Here is a 13,894-nt window from a genome sequence, read left to right as displayed (position 1 = left end):
CTGAAACCCTCTCCAGGTATACTGCAACCATTCCTGACTCCCATAATGTCCATTCTGCACAGATACATCAATGTCCTGAAAAAACCTGGCCAACAGTCACTCCATCCAGAAGATGAACAAATTCCAAGATGGATGGGGAGGGGAACATTCACATGCATATTTATGAATAAACCAAGTATTTATTACACTAGATCTGTTCTGTTCTTAAGAAAACTGAACAAGGCAAATAGCTTATATACATATACCGTACACACCCAATCCAGTACATATGTATAGACTTTCCTCCAAGAGATGATCTGCAGGATTTTCAAATTACTGGCAGTGCAAATGAAGGAAAAGGCAGAGCTGGATCCAGACAGTGATCACCATTTAGGTAAAAAAAAAAAAAAAATTAAAGGTAGGTATTCAGGTTTGATCAGAGAGGAAGGGAAGAATTTTCCCTTTACCATAATTGCAGTCACTGCTTTCCTATAACTAAGTTTAGTGCTTCTTTTTTATTATAATAATAATATAACTAAGTTTTGCTCACCAATGGACTTCAATTTTGGATCATTCTAAACTTTTAATCATAAAATATGCTATTACCATTATAAAGACTAGGAAAGAAGAAGTATTAAGTAAAATAATTATACAGTTTTATTTCATATCTTGACATCCCTATTTACAAATGTAAAAACACTTTACAAACTTCAACGTGTTAATCTCTGAACTTTGTGCACAATTAGGCTATGCAAAAAGAATGAGTGGTGCCTATTGTAATAATTAGGTATCGTACATACATTCTTTACAGCATGGACATGGAATGCTTGCCAAATGTGGAGATAAAGTGGCACAAAATTTATGCAACTGATTGCAGTAGTGCATTTGCGCACTATACAAGTTGTCCTACAACTAGACTGAAAATGGTATAGTAGTTAGTTGCATTAAGTGATATTTTAAGTCATCACTCATAACACAAATACACAGCTATCACAACACTGTAACTAGCAGTGACATTTGGCAAGAATTCTTAGTTCATTTTCTATGTTTCAATGCCATAAAATAGACAAAATGGATGGAACTTCACCTTTATTTCCCAGTTAAAACTCCTTATGCCAGTGCTTATGTTCAAAGCCTACCAATAATTTCTCCACAGCCTTCACAAGAGGAAGATAATTTCTTTAAAACCAGGCATCTGAGATGACTGGCTTCACATTCAAAGTAGCACCTATGAAACTGCTAATTGCTGTTAAACAGAATGTCAGAAGCATGAAAGTAGCTTTGTATTTCTTAATTACTATGCACAAAGTAAACCAAATTTAATCACCATTTACATTTTTGATAGAGTTGGTCTCTGAAGAAACTTCCACAAATATTTCTGGTGGCCCCTACACTTTAAAATCCTGGAGATTCCAGAAGCCCAAAATATTAATTGGAGAATGCTATATAATGGCATGTGATTGTTCTATATTTGAGCAGGGTATAAGACTACTCCATCAAGTACGTACTAGCAACAATTTCATTTTTAGCTGTATGCAGGATTATTACAGAGAATTTACAAGTATTGTAATCTTAATACAAATGTTCTTTTCATGCTATTAACATACTTTTTTATAAGCTTGAATTTACATTTTTTGTTGAAGTCTAGAACTGAAGATAATAAGCATCTTAAATTAGTTAAAACTTTTATATATTTTTTTTAAAACTCATTTTGCCAAAACAATATATTTTATGTGCACCAGTATTTATGACAATAGGTATTATTCCCCTCGACTATCAATTAAACTTCCATCTTATTCCAGTAACTTAAATATTTTGATACTATATAACTTAAGACTATAGGAATAGATACACAGTATATATATAATAACCAATGGGTCACAAGAAGTCACTGCCAGTATTTCACATTATACATGGGAAGATGGGTTCTGATGAAGTTTTATTTATATATATATATATATATATATATATATATATATATATATATATATATATATATATATATATATATATATATATATATATATATATATATATATATATATTGGCATTTATTACCTCTCATACAAATCTTCCATTTTGAGGATCAAACTTTAAAGGTACTACAATATGTATGTCTAGGGAGATGAGAAAAAATTACAAGACCCCTCAAAGTGAGAAAGGACCCTAAACATCTTGGCATGCTTCAAAAAGAAATATAAATAAAAATTTGTGCCCATAACTTTGAAAAAAGTTAAGCCAAGATGTTTAAATTTATATATATATATATTATTGCAAATGTACTAAAAATCTAAAACCCAAGTACCTTTAGAGTATTACTATTATCAAAGGCATCTCATTCTATCATTATTGGAAGGGGGAAGATATGAAGTTTTAAATATCTGAATATGCTATTAATGAATATTTATGGACTGTTTAAGACTGATCACCATATTTGGCTTCAAACAAGGATATAAATTCTATGCTGTACACAAAGATATCTGAATGTTACTCCTAAACTTAGAAAAAACTATACCAATAATTTTTTCCACAAGATAGTGTGTAGCATGTATTATACATATGAATATATACATACAATCACACAAGATGCAGAAAAGGATTAATCCATAGTTAAAGCCATTATAGTTGTCACTATCTTACATCATCCAACAGGTATCACTGACCTCTGGCAGCATATATAAAACATTATGTACAAGTAATATTTTCACTATCAACACTTACCATAAAGCAACATAAAAAAAATAGTACGTACAAGCAATGATTTTTATGAATAAATTTATATTTTTGGATGTTATTTAGTGGCAGATGAAACAAGACAAATCCAACTATTTGAGAGAGAGAAAAAAAAAAAGTACCTACAGTCCAACTAAAGTTTGCAGTCACATTCTCATATGGAAGCATGTAATCATAGGAGAGCAAGATATGTTATAAATACCCATTACAGTTCACAGATGAAAGTGATATACTTACTGATGGATAATTAAATTCTTTATCAATATCCCTAGTTATAGTGTAACATGTCAAGAAAGCACCAAGACTTCTGTGCACAGCAGATAACAGGAAGAGCACTGTGTGGGTACAGACTAACAATGTTTTGACTGAACCAAGGTGTACTAAATACCAAATATACCTGTGGCTGCATTACATTCCCACTATTTTGAGTCATGTCTCAAGTGTCATCTCAAACATGTTCAGTGTTTTCACTGGGGAGTAGTGCAGAATAACAGGCAAAAGTTGCTTAGTAAACCTTACAGACCTTCAAAATTACAGTGCTAAATGTAAGCACTTACACATGATGTGTTTAAACTCCAGGCTAGCTAAAAGCACTGCCAAATTTCACTGAGAAATATGAAGATTAAGTTTTTGGTACTCTATCAAGTTAATGTTGTAAATTTCAATGTTGAATTTGCAGTTTCACAAAAATAAGCAATTATATGGAAATATGAGAAGAGCTTTAAATTATAAGGCTTTTTCTTTACCATACATATAAAACGTTCAAATTGAACCTACTTCCATGATTTCTTCATTCACAACAAACTGCTGACTGACAATACCAGAGACGATACTGCTACTTCTATCAATTACAGTATTTCACTTTAAAAATGAGTACATAATGTAGAACTAGGAGCAAAAAAGAAAATGATAAAACTCAATGATTATAAGGTTATTTAACTAGTCTAGACTAATATCGGACCAATGATAAGTCTGAACACATTTACATAGAAAATCTTTACAGCATACCTCATCCTAGTCAGTACCTTAAAATGTATCAAGTTGTGCATAAATTTATAATGACAGTTTAGATGGGAGCTGAAGAATGATTATTATGGTACTGGTAAAAATCACAGACATTATTAAATTCAATTTCTCCAAGAGATACTTTGTGTGTTGTGGTAGGTGACCCAGGTAATGCATTGAAGCAGTATCAGTGCACCTTTTACAATACCTAAAGCTGTATTTCTCACTATTAATCACATATTTTGCTTTACTAAAATACTAGAAATTTGAAAACCTCCAAGGACTCTTACAAAGGATCCATCATCACAAGTATCTGTAATTCTGTACAGTACATACATACACCAACTCTGGCTCAAATATCAGATATGTCAATTGCAAGTCTTATTATAACACTAACTTTCCACTATGTTCTACACATGTGAAAAAAATATATAATATTAATTTATTACAATCACTGGCAAGTATCAAACCAAATATGAAGCCATGAACCACAGCAATACCTTCACACATGTTGACTTGCATCATCTCTTGACAACCAAAGGCAAAAATTATCAATATACTGTTCTGACATTTTCTTAGCTCTCATACTGAACTGGTATAAACAGTTACAATTCCCAAAAGTAATACAAGGCACAAATTATGTCATCTCAAGGATCATAAGTGCATATACTGTAGTTCATCAACTGCTGGAGGTGGTTCAACACATCCTTCTGGATATTTGCTCTACTGTAAGATCTCTGATAAAACAAGTGCTTTTGTGGAATGAAAAATTAATGATTGTAAAATCTTGTACAAATTTAACAAAGGCATATGTGCTATTCAGTTTGTAAAACAATATTGCAAACAAATCTATAACAACACTAAATATAACTATATTCCTGTATGATACATGTGGTTATTTGTGCTAGTGTGACAAAAGCCTTTTGCAACTGGCTTGGAAATATGAAACTGCATTGATGACTGATGATTAATAGAAAAATGCAAATTATTTATAGCTTTAAATAAACAAAATACAGGGCACATTAGTAGAGCAGGCGACTTTTACTTGCATTATGGATCTGCCTGACAGTGTATAAAACTTTAGCCATTCATAAACCAAACACCTTTAACTCAAATCATGAAATCCCAACTGCCATTTTCCATTCACTAGTTTTTGTCCCACAAATGGACAGTTCCTTTCCTTTACCAGGAAAGAATCACTTCGTATATACTGTAGGTATATTATCAACACATAATACACAATTCACTTTAAAAAACCATACTGTACAACTTCCTATGACATACCAGAACGAAGTGGCCATAAGAAAAATTACCTTAGCTTAGGGACACCTTGAGATACTGATAAATCACAAATGGTCAACATGATTTCAAAGCCATTACACAGTTATTCAAAAATCCACTCATTTGGTGCCTAGACAATCATCCACTGGGCCTTAGAGGAGGGTGCACTTGCGTTTCCTATTTGGTGGCTTAATAGGACACAGCACAGCACGGATGGCTTCATCAAACACAGTCTTGAGTCCCTTCTGTGTTAGAGCAGAGCACTCCAGATATTTTGTGGCACCAACCTCCTTAGCCATAGACAAACCCTGAAAGATTTGTATAAAAAATATCAGTACTTTTTTTTTTTTATCATTCACAAATTCTAAGAGATGTGACATACCAGTAACTCGTCTCAAATATCTCCTCCTAAGCATGCAGACCAGACTGTTGTTAACCTCGTGGTTAACAGCTCTAGCTCTACACAGCAGGTATCAGTCCAGTTTCTTCTTGAAATGTCTATGTACCCTTGTTCCAAAACAGGTGAAATATTTGAATTATGAAAGGGAGACATACTACTATAACAACCTGATTATCAATTTTGGTACAGGTCAGCCATCACTAATCCAGCAATCAGTAATTCGGTTCCATCAGTAATCTGGCACTAATTTCGGCTAGCATAATTTCAAATTTCCGGGGTCGCCAACCTGCTGCTACTGTTTGGTGGCACTACTTGCTGCATGAGTCCTTCCAATTTTTTTTTTTTCCATTTATTGTTATAACCTGCTCACTTTTAGCCCTAGCCATGATTCCAACAAATAAAAGAAATGCTTCTTAATGTGTAAAGCACTTACCCCATACAATGATCATAAATGATAAGGTGGCTCTGAAGCCACTGTCAGTAACCATGAGCTCAGGTCATTCAGATAAGTTGTGATTGGTAAATTTGGGCCTACGAGAGAATAGGTCTGTGGGGTAAATGTGCACTATATAAAAAAAAAATCCTGCAACACACAATGCATGAGAAAAAACTGCAACTGTGTTTTTGGTGTAAACTGCCTTTGCAGTGTATTTTCGTATGTTTTTTTTATGGTTGTATTTTCGTGTTTTTGTCTCATTTGATAGAATGGAAGATATATTACAGAAATAGATATGATTTTGATTAGTTTCACAACTGAAAGTACGTTGAAATTGAGCTCAAAGTAGTGGAAATATTTGATTTTTGCCGATGTTCTAAACAAATGACGTTACCGTCCAATGTGTGTCTAACTGGCCGGTCTAATACGTGGCCACGAATGGGCTGACATTATTTATACAATTATTACAATAAGGCAGTAGTCTACATAACAGTAAATCTTCTATTCTTGGTGTGAATAAAAATTCAAAATGGAAAGTAAGCGTAATATAAGAGCGGCCCGGAGACATTACTAATGAACAGAGAAAGTGTTGTAATAATGGTAGAATTATCGACAATATGTAAAGTAAAAGGAAAAGTGCAACTAATGTGACATTTTATTGTCGCAAAGTTTCGCTCTCCAGAAGCTTTGTCAAGCCGTGACAAAGCTCCTGGAGAGCGAAACGTTGCCACAATAAAATGTCACATTAGTTTTGCTTGTCCTTTTACTTTACAGAGAAAATGTTATTTTAGTGCCAGGAATGTCTGCATTGTTTATTCTGGATCCCATTTTTAAATTGGCATCTCTTGAAATTTATGTGAAATTGGCCAAATTACTGATTTCTGACCACTTTATTGGGTAGATGAAATAGGTAAATAGGCAGTTTCTTGTACTCAATTGACAGAATAGAAGGAATACTAGCAAAATAGCTATGAGTTTGGTAGACTGGAATGATGGAATGGGCCAAAAATAGGGCGTAAAGTGGGTGAAATCGCCAATGCATAAATATCGGCATTGGGTTAAGGGTATTCTAACCTAACCACTCTGTAATCTGGCACCCCTACAGGTCCCAATGGTGCCAGATTAGTGATGGTCAACCTGAACATCTTTAAAATTATTATTACATTTATGGGAAGCACTAAACCTGCAAGGGTCCTACAGTACTTGGGAGAATAAAAGACATTCATATATGATCCAAGAACAGTGAGATCATGTCTAATTCCTTGAATCAAAAACCTCTCGCCAACATCAAGGAACCTCTCTTGAGGGTTATCATAAGTTGATGTCTTTAACAAAATATGTTTGTCCTAGGCTATGGTACTGTTCTTAGAAGCATATACAGTGGAACCTCAAATATCAAACTTTCTTCGTTCCAGACGGCTGTTCGAGTGCCGTTACCAAATGAATTTATTCCCATCAGGAATAACGTAAATTAGATTAGTTCATTTCAGACCCTCAAAAATACACTTATAAAAGCACTTACAAAAATACACTTACATAACTGGTCGAGTTGGGAGCAGTTCGATATTTGAGGCTCCACTGTACATCCATTTTGAAAAAAAAAAAAAAATTCTGAAAAATATTTAAGAGCTAGTTACCAACATTAGTAAGATGTACTGACTATGAGCCTTCACGCTACTGGCTATGAACTCAAACCTCTTGTGAAGCTGTAACCCATTAAACCCTCTATGGCCAAATTTTCCTTAGTCAAATTTTTTATTTCTTCTGCAATCTACACCAGTGTGCAAATTAACTGGGACAGAAGTAAATTTTGTGATTATCTCAGAATATGTCTTAGTCTTCTAGGTAGTAGGTTGGTAGACAGCAACCGCCCAGGGAGGTACTACCATCCTGCCAAGTGAGTGTAAAACGAAAGCCTGTAATTGTTTTACATGATGGTAAGATTACTGGTGTCCTTTTTTCTGTCTCGTAAACATGCAAGATTTCAGGTACGTCTTGCTACTTCTACTTCCACTTAGGTCACACTGCACATACATGTACAAGCATATATATACACACCCCTCTGGGTTTTCTGCTATTTTCTTTCTAGTTCTTGTTCTTGTTTATTTCCTCTTATCTCCATGGGGAAGTGGAACAGAATTCTTCCTCCGTAAGCTATGCGTGTTGTAAGAGGCAACTAAAATGCCAGGAGCAAGGGGCTAGTAACCCCTTCTCCTGTATATATTACTAAATGTAAAAGGAGAAACTTGTTTTTCCTTTTGGGCCACCCCGCCTCGGTGGGATACGGCTGGTGTGTTGAAAGAAAGATGTCTTAGTCTCTGGCTTAATGTAGTTTGGGTTCTTTTCTTTTCAGAAGAGTCTACTACTGACTTCTGACAACCATCCAGCTGTGGTGTTACCCTGCAACTCTCATCAGTGGTACAACAGCCATTGTTCTGCAAGGCTATTCCTGCAAGTGTGGTCAGCAAGTGAATGTGGTTTAGCCAAATTCTCCCCTTCAATTCATGATTACTGCTGAAATTCATGATGGATGTTACACCTACGAAGCATGCAAGTACTGTAGCTCTTAGAAAACTTGCAGATTGGAGTATCAGACAGATCGCCAAAAATTTTCAGCCTAGCAAAGTCAACTGTCCGTCGGATTCTGAAAACAGCTGACGACACCGGTGCCTGTGGAGCGAGCGCTTTATCAAGGAAGACGTGAAAGAAAATGCAAGACATCTCATGATGACATAGTTATCATAAGGAGCAGTGTGAAGGATCCCAAGAAAACCAGCACAGATCTACAGAGAGATTTGGCTTCAGCTGGCATAAATGTTGATTCTTCAGCTGTTTGACGAAGGCTCCTTGAAGCTGGCAGAACTGCCAGAAAGCTGGTAAAGAAATGGTTGACTGTAGCTATGAAGAAAAAATGGCTGTAGTGAGCACTCAATCATAAAGGATGGATGATAGATGAATGGAGAAGTTATATTTTCAGCTGAGGTGCATTTTGAAGTACATGGGTATAGATCAGTGGAAAAGAGAGAGCAAAGGCAAACCTCTTCAGAATGGACACATTCAGCAAGTGCCAAAGCACCCATCTAAGATGTTTTGGGGCAGTTTTACTGCTAAAGGCCCTGGACAGATTGTTATTGTTGAGGAATGATGAACAGTGACAAATACAAGGCAATCCTAGCAACTCATTTGCTTCCCATTGTGGATAGAAACTTTCCTGATGGACAGGGCATTTTCCAGCAGGATCTTGTTCCATCCCACACTTCCAGAAAAATGTTAACATTCTTCAAAGAGAGTTGGATAAGCCTTCTAAATTGGCCTGGAAACTCTCCTGACCTCAACCCAACTGAGAATCTATGGGCAATAACCAAATGCAGGACTGCAAAACAGGACTGTTCAACTCTGAAGAAACTAATTGCTACTGTTATTAGGACCTGGTACCACAACAAAACTTCCCAAGATGTGTTCAATATTGGTTGATTCTGTGTCAAAGCATGCAACAATGCTTATAAGAACAAAGGGTATTTATATCTCTTATTAAATCAAGTAATTATCTGTCATATCATTACCATGTATTTTTCAAATAAACATCAATTTTCCAAATATTTTATTTCATCACTGTAGCACCATAAGTAAAATTCTTGTGTCTCAGTGTCTTATATACCAAATAATGATTAATAAGGCAAGTAAAAATGTATGAGCTTTGTAGTTGTGGTCAGTGCCGTATGACCCTTGTGGGTTTAGCGCTTAGTTATGATTATAATAATTGTAGTTGTGGTTTTGAGATCTTCAGACATCTACGAAGAAAGCCTTGAACATTTACGTTCACCTTTTTGAGTACCTTCAGAACTTTGCAAAGCAGGTTACCCTGTCATGTACCTTTGATATACCTTTGAAGAATTGAGAGTATATCTACTCTCTGAGCCCAGCCATGGGCCAGGCTCGTCTAGTGCTCGCCTGGTCAACCAGGCTGTTGCTGCTGGAGGCCTGCTGCCCCACATATCCATCACAGCCTTGTTGATCTGGCACCTGGTGAAGATACTTGTCTAGTTTCCTCTTGAAGGCTTCAACACTTGTTCCAACAGTGTTTCTGATATCTTCTGGTAAGATGTTGAAAAGTCTGGGACCCCCGGATGTTGATACAGTGTTCCCTTATTGTCCCCACCGCACCCCTGCTCCTCACTGGGTTTATTTTACACTTCCTCCCATATCTCTCACTCCAGTATGTTGTTATGGCAGTGTGCAGATTTGGGACCAAGCCCTCGAGTACCTTCCAGGTATATATTATCATGTACCTCTCTCTCCTCCGCTCCAGTGAGTACATGTTCAAAACTTGCAGGCGTTCCTAGTAGTTTAGGTGCTTTACTGGCTCAATGCGAGCTGTAAACGATCTCTGTATTTGCTCCAGCTCCGATATTTCTCCTGCCCTGAACGGGGCCGTCAGCACTGAGCAATATTCTAAGTGAGGGAGCACTAGCGATTTGAAACCATACCACGGGTGGGATTGAACCCGAGGTCAGAGAGTCTCAAAACTCCAGACCATCACGTTAGCCACTGGACCAGCTGGTCCAGTGGCTAATGCGACGGTCTGGAGTTTTGAGACACACTGACCACGGGTTCAATCCTGCCCATGGTATGGTTTGTTTGCAATCGTGTCATTACGATTTCATGAGTCATAGCGATTTGAAGAGTGTCACCATCGGCATTGTTTCCCTTGTTTTGAAAGTTCTCAATACAGTATCACACTAAGGGCTTACTCAGTGCATCAGCTGACTGGATGATACACTCCAGCCACTTGATCATCCATTCTAATAGTATAAAAATCTTGCACTAGCACTAATAATTAAGAATACAAAATACTGAACCCAAAATAAAACAAACAATTATACAGTACATACAATCTCTTGTTAACAGACTAACAGGGGAAGGGGATATATAATAATGAGTGAAGGTGGTTTTGTCAGATTCTCCTTCACTTCATGATTGTTGATGAAATTCATGATGGATGTTACACCTGAATTAGGAAATTAGTATTTCATGATCTTTCAGCTGTCTTCTGAAGTAATGTAGTAGCCAGTAGTACTACAGTACTGTACTCTATAGCAATTTTATAGTACTTTATGTACAGTAATTTTACTTACCTTTTTGTGGTGGAGAGATGAGGCGTAAACTGCTGTGATTGACAGTTGTGACTCAGAATAACTTATTCAGTCAGAGAAATTGTGAAACTAATACGTAGTGAAAATACTGTAGATGGCTGAGAAACCACAAATGCCTGTACCACTGAGATACCAGACTCAACCTTCTTTATTAATTCAAGTTTCTCCTTGACAATGAGAACCACATGTTTTCTCTTGGCCTGACCACTTGCTTTAGAGCCCATTGTTAATTGCACTTTTATTTAACCCTCTCAGGGTTGGATCCCCTGTTCTGAGAATTGCTGTCAAGAAATTAAAAAAAAAAAAACCTCTTGAAATGATAGAGAATTGTTTTCCAAAGGTAATGAAATGAAAAGTACAAGATTTGATGAAAAACTTATGGAATTACATTCTTGCAAAGTTAGCGATCTCGGTGATATTTATGCATCAGCAATTTCGTCCACTGACTCCTATTTTAGGCCAATTCCATTGTTCCAGTTGACCAAACTCATAGCTATTTCTCTAATATTCCTTCCATTCTATAGAGTACAAAAAACCACCCATTTACCTATTTTAACTACTCAATAGTGATCAGAAATCAATAATTTTGCCAATTTCACACAAAATTAAAAAAATTGCCAATTTATACACAGTTCAGAATAAAAAATCTACACATTCCTGACACTAAAAAACATTTCCTTTGTTCATTAGTTATGTCTCCAGGCCTCTCCTATATTATGCTTGCTTTCCATTTTGAATTTTTATTCACAAAAAATTTACTGTTATGCAGATTACGGAATTGTAATAATTGTATAAATAATATCAGCGCATTCCTGAATACATATTAGATCAACTTGCTGGCTGCGTATTGGATGAGTGATATGATTTTTGTACTTTGGAATATCAGCAAAAATCGAACATTTCCCGTACTTTGAACTCAATTTCAAGCTACTTTAAATCCTGAACCAATCAAAATCATCTTGAACCAATCAAAATGCTCTAAATTCGGGGAGAGTTAAGAGATCAAATGATGAGTATATGTATGAAAGAAACGGGTCTATGGTTCATGGAACAATGAAAATGGACTAGTCCTCAACGTAACCACTTTGGCTTAACCAGACGAACGTCAGGGTTAACACACTTGGCCCAATTCAGAAGACAACCACACACTCACTACAGACAAAATGCATAATTGACTTTTGTCCAATAATTACACCATTTGTCCAGCCAATTTCTTTTTGTCTGAAACTGCCAAAATCCGTTAATGAGAAGTTTTACCGTACAGGCAAAAGCAAACACTACTAACCTGAGGGTAGGAAATAGGAGTTAGCTTTTTGTCCTTAAGTTTGTCTAAGGTTTCACGGTCATCCCGGAGATCAAGCTTTGTCCCCACGAGAATAATAGGTGTGTTGGGACAGTGATGACGTACTTCTGGATACCACTGAAATGTAAACATTAACGTAAACAATTGTAAAAATATTACTTGCATACTTTGAAGTTAAGATACCTTAACCTTAAACTGTCCACATGTAGATCTACATTCATGTGCAGGGGGCTCTGAACGTAGATCAACGTTTTATTTTTCATTCCTTCAAAATTGGCGCAATAGGCCTGAGTCGTCTAACATGAGAGAATGGGCCTGCACACTCAAGCGAGCGCAGTATGAAAAAAATTGGGGACGCTGGGGTACCGCGTGGTAACACCAGTTATTTTCAGTTCAATCTTGGGTGAACATCATGGCAAACCCTCATGATTCATTCACGCCTCGTCGTATTAGCACTACTATTCTCAGAAAGTGATAAAGAATGGTTTTGATACTGATATGGCCACTATGTTCAAGGAATTAGTGAAACTTTTGATGATAGCCCAGATGACCCTCAGCCCATGACCTCTGGGGTGGCCAGTGTGGCCACAACAGACCCTCAGCTCAGCACCTCTGGGGTTGCTAGTGTTACTTGCCAAAGGCAACTCTGCAAGAGGAAACTATCATTTTCCATGCGTTATGGTGTTGACAATAGTGAAAATGATGATATAAATTTTATACCCATGGATGATTCATCGAGTGAAACTGATTATCATTATTCCCCAGTGAAACATACTTTTAGGCACCGTAACCTACGTTCAGGCAGTGCACCATATGTAGTCGGCAAGGGTCGTGGGAGGTCACAATCCGAAACCCCAGCCACTGATAGTGATAGTGATCATGAAGGTGTATGCTGGGATGGAGGAAGAGGGAGTGGCATGGTGCCTTGACCTCGTGGTGTGGTGGTTGGGTAGACAAAGGACCGCCTGGCACCTTCTCAACTATGTGCTGCCTCCACTCCTGTCCCTCCTTCTGCTTCCCCAGGCCCCATGCCACAGGTTCAACCTGCACCATGTGACCGCAAATAGAACTGGACAGAAAGTACATCATTCGTGCCATGTCCTTCCAATTTTGATGTCAGTGGAAGAGGCATCATGCCACACTGTAGACTCATTTGTGATAGGACAGAGTTAGACTATTTTCAACTCTACTTTGATGAGCCGATAATGAACCTGATTGTTACCCAGACTAACATGTACTATCGGTATACAATGGACCACACAGATGTTTCAGAATCTTCATGGGTGCACAGGTGGAAAGATACAACTGTGGCTGAAATGTATTTATTCCTTGGCACTGTCATGCTTATGCCACACACATATAAGAAGAATATAGCACATTATTGGTCCACAGACCACTTCATCAGTACTCCAGTCTTCTGTGACCTCCTTCCCTGCAACAGATTCACTCTGTTGCTATGAATGATGCACTTCTCAGACAGGAATATGCCAAACCGAAATGACCTCTTATACAAAATCCAGGAATTGTTTATGTATCTGAAGCAAAAATTCAGTGCCTACTTTCATCCATTCCATTCAAGAACACTGTTGTTGACGAGTCCTTGG

The 13,894-nt window shown here is 36.9% G+C and overlaps 1 protein-coding gene across 1 annotated transcript; it reads right to left on the bottom strand.

The window, feature by feature from the left end:
* Nucleotides 1-618: 618 nt before the first annotated feature.
* On the bottom strand, nucleotides 619-12,407 carry Rac1 (ras-related protein Rac1; the record flags this gene model as incomplete). The annotated part of the gene is given in 2 exon segments (XM_070099058.1): nucleotides 619-5,306; nucleotides 12,273-12,407. Coding segments are annotated over 2 exon segments (291 nt in total), but the record flags the coding sequence as incomplete, so codon positions are not given.
* Between the last annotated feature and the right edge of the window lie 1,487 nt (nucleotides 12,408-13,894).

Source organism: Cherax quadricarinatus, chromosome 66, assembly GCF_038502225.1.
Source record: "Cherax quadricarinatus isolate ZL_2023a chromosome 66, ASM3850222v1, whole genome shotgun sequence".
In the NCBI taxonomy this organism is placed as follows: Eukaryota; Metazoa; Arthropoda; class Malacostraca; order Decapoda; family Parastacidae; genus Cherax; species Cherax quadricarinatus.
The sequence above is the reverse complement of the archived record's forward strand: the minus strand, read 5'-3'. Positions and strand labels throughout refer to the sequence as shown.